Raw genomic sequence first — 3,891 nt, 5'->3', positions numbered from 1 at the left:
CACACTCAAATGCTCTGTAGCTGAACCTCCTGCCTTAAAGAGTCAGAGTTTGCACTGGCATGATGACCCAGAAAGCGGGCATTTTTAAATGATGCAGAATTTTTTTCTTGCTATGGCTGAAAACCAAAAAGCATGCAGTAAGCTTTTCATCAATATCATGTAAGTGTATTGTGGCAAGATCTCTTAAAAGAGCTGCAAACACCATTCCTCAGTTTCAGGAAGTCCCATTTATTTATTGTTGCTATAAGTGTCTGTACTACTGGTGCTATATTTAGGAAGTGCTCTCCTGAACCCAAGCAATGAAGGTTTCTTCACACTTTCTCTTTAATCAGGTTCAAATTGGATGGATTTTTGTTGAAGTCTTTAATCCATTTGGACTTGAGTTTTGTGCATAGGAATAGGTGTGGATCTATTTTAATTATTCTACACTGATATTGCCAAACTCTTTCTATGAAGCTACAGTTATATGGATACCAAAACCACACAACGACTCAACAAAGAAATAGTACTGCAGACCAATCTCCCTCATGAACATTAAAATACTCAATATTATATTGGCAAATCAGATCCAATAACACATCAAAAACTCATTCACCATGCAAGTCAGCTTCATTCCAGTGATGCAGGGATGGTTCAACATATAAAAATCTATCAATGTAATTCACTATATAAGTAAACTGAAAAAAATAATATGATCATCTCATTAGGTTCTGAAAAAGCATTTGACAAAATCCAACACCCTTTTATAATAAAGGTCTTGGAGAAATCAGAGATACAAGGAACATATATAAACATAATAAAAACAATATACAATGACCCAAGTGTCAACATCAAATTAAATGGAGAGAAACTCAATGTAATTCCACTAAATCCAGGATCAAGACAGGAACAAATCATCTCTGTTCAACATGGTTCTTAATGTTCTAACTAGAGCAATAAGAAAACAAAATAGATCAAGAGGATGCAAAATGGAAAAGAAGTGAAAATGCAAATTTTATCTGTACCAAGATTCATTCTGAAGTTGCTAATGTCTCTCATACCATTGCTGATCTTATAAAAGCATGCCAAAATGATGGCATAGAGGAGTATAAACTCAAATTCTGTCAGTGTTTGTGTCACCTCCTATATGTTTTAAATGTGGGGGGATATAACCATTTTCAAATATAATATAAACAAAACCCTTATAATCATCCTCAGTATATTAATTTTCCTCTAAAATACCTGAAAAATATAAAACGCAATTTCACTAATTTATTCAGTGTCGACAAAAAGTGGTGACAAAGACAACCAAATTTCAGGAAACGGGAATGAGCAACCAGGGCTACTGATGACAGGATCAGGCCTCTAACATTCCCAGCTTGATATCCTACTGCTCTTTCCCAGTGCTATCTGTGTAGCCCAGCTTGTTACCAAAGCAGCAGATCCCACACCCTATGGAACTCACAACATGGCACTCTGCTCCATCCATAATGATAACAGAGTAAGAGGTTTAATTACTATTCCTAAAAGCAATTCATGATTCATGATCATGGGTATAAATAACTAAAGATGTAAAATTATATTTCATAGGAAAGTTTAAAACAGCTGCCCCCAAAACTTCCAAAAACTGTCTGTACTTGTTTTAGGGAAACCAAATGGACTATGAAAGGGGCTTTGTTAGTGCACATGCTTTTGTGTTGTCTTTACTGGCCTACTCCATATTACAGCTTATTCCCAGCTATTTCATCAACACTTTCATTCCCTTAGATTTAAGATATATTTATATCATAATGTAATGCCACAACCATATTGTCCTACTTTACTTTATTAAAAATTAATCATGTCAATGGAGGTGGTCAGTGGTAAACAGCAGGGCATTCTGAACTAGCACCACTTTATTCCTAGCAGTCCTTTTGAAAACCTGACAGACTCTATAAGACTGTGAAGTGATCAAGGGACAACTTAGAGTGATTGTTTTGGAACAAGACTCCAGAACAATCTTCTCTGCCATCTCTGCAGGGCAGCTTCCTGCTCCTCCAGGGTTTCTAACACACTCAGGATGTGGTTGCAACACTGTGTCTTGCACAATAATAGACTGCAGAGTCCTCAGATGTCAGGCTTCTGAGCTCCATGTAGGCTGTGCTGGAGGATGTGTCTGCAGTCAGTGTGGCCTTGCCCTGGAACTTCTGATTGTACTCAGTATCACTATTTCCAGGATAAATATATCCAATCCACTCCAGGCTCTGTCCTGGCTTCTGCTTCACCCACTCAATACTGTAGTCAGTGAAGGTGTAGCCAGAAGCCTTGCAGGACAGCTTCACTGAGGACCCAGGTTTTCTAAGCTCAGGACCAGACTGCTGCATCTGTACCTGAGAGTGGACACCTGTGAAGAAAAAGGCATAGTGTATATCACTGTCACCTCAGTCCCTGTTCCTTCTTCAGGTTTGAAACTGGAAAGCTCTTTACCTGTAGTTACAGACACAAGGAAGAGAATGGTCCAGCTCCATCCCATCTTGAAAACCTGTGTGCTCAGTAACGGATAAGAGGACACTGGTAATATGTTGTTCTGGGGTATGAACACCCCTGTATTTACCATAATAGACTCAGGTTATTTGCATATTCATGAGCAGGGAACTTGTTAGATAAGAACCCAGTCCAGGAGGAGAAGGAGATAGAAGAGACCTATGAAAGGCAAAAGAATGCTGAGGGCCAAATCCTAATCCTGTCTGTGGAAATGCATAAAATGCTCCTTATCTGAGCCCTGTGCAAATGCTGAGGGTGTAAATCGAGACATAAGTTCTCAATACGTTTCAAGACAGAGTTGCTCCTCTTTGTGAAAAGTTTATCAGTCTGATTCATAGATGTTGTGATAATAAAGATAGTTATGAGAAATTTAAAACTGCTTAGTTTGAAATTCTTCAGATTGATGCAATTAATACTTGTCATTCAAGAAGAATATAAACTAAGAAATTCATCAAAATGAACAAAATGGAATGTACTTCCTCAATATTTGCACAACAATGATTATTGCAGCAACATCACAAAAAATAAATTATGGAAATAAATTATGTTTCTTTCAACAGAGAATTTTATTGAGAAGACATGTTTATAGAAACAACACCTACAAGTAATATAGAACTTAGATCACTTATAGAAAAATGGATGAAACTACTGCTAAATATATTATGACCATCTCAGAAAGACAGAAATAAAATGAGACTCTTATTAGTAGTTTATGTGAAGTTCTCTAGCAGAATCAAGGAAAAGAAGAAGGAGAAAAATTAAAGGTAGATATTATAGGGAAAATATACACAGTGTAGAAAATACACATGTATGACCATTCTAAAATATGTAAAGTGTTTTTACATTTAATAATTAATGTTCTTTGAAATTTTCTTCCATGTATAAAACATAGTATAATCATATCTACACCACAATGCCTTACTGATTCCTTGAATCTACTATTAAGTCTTTCTCCCAACTACATGACCTCTTTTGTATTATTAACTTATTTCCCAGTGAGTACAATCAGTGGTATTTATACATACATAGGTGGAGTCATTGACTAGTACATAGGAATCCTCCAGAAAAAACTCCCAAAGCAAATTGATTATATTTTTCTCATCAATAATAAAATGACATCCTCAAAATATCCTAAAAATTTTTGGATCCTCAAGAGTTTCTGTCCATCCATGTAATAGTTGCATAAGTTGTTACACCTTCTTTATTACTAAGAAGAGTGCACATATGCACCAACATGTATGTGTTATCCTTAGAGGAAAACTTATGGAATTCAATCTTTGTGTACTACTATCATGTGGATCCAAGTAGTCAAACTGATGTTGATAAGCTTGGCAATAGGCTCCTTTACCTGTTCAGGTAGTTTACAAACTCTTACAAAACAAAATGAAC

At 36.2% G+C, this 3,891-nt stretch overlaps 1 gene segment (V, D, J or C); it reads right to left on the bottom strand.

Moving 5' to 3' along the window:
* Positions 1-2,033: 2,033 nt before the first annotated feature.
* LOC119805790 lies at positions 2,034-2,511 on the bottom strand. The segment is given in 2 exon segments: positions 2,034-2,362; positions 2,446-2,511. Coding segments are annotated over 2 exon segments (375 nt in total).
* Between the last annotated feature and the right edge of the window lie 1,380 nt (positions 2,512-3,891).

This window comes from Arvicola amphibius, unplaced genomic scaffold, assembly GCF_903992535.2.
Source record: "Arvicola amphibius unplaced genomic scaffold, mArvAmp1.2, whole genome shotgun sequence".
NCBI lineage: Eukaryota > Metazoa > Chordata > Mammalia > Rodentia > Cricetidae > Arvicola > Arvicola amphibius.
Note: the sequence above shows the minus strand (reverse complement) of the source record. Positions and strands in the feature narration are given on the sequence as shown.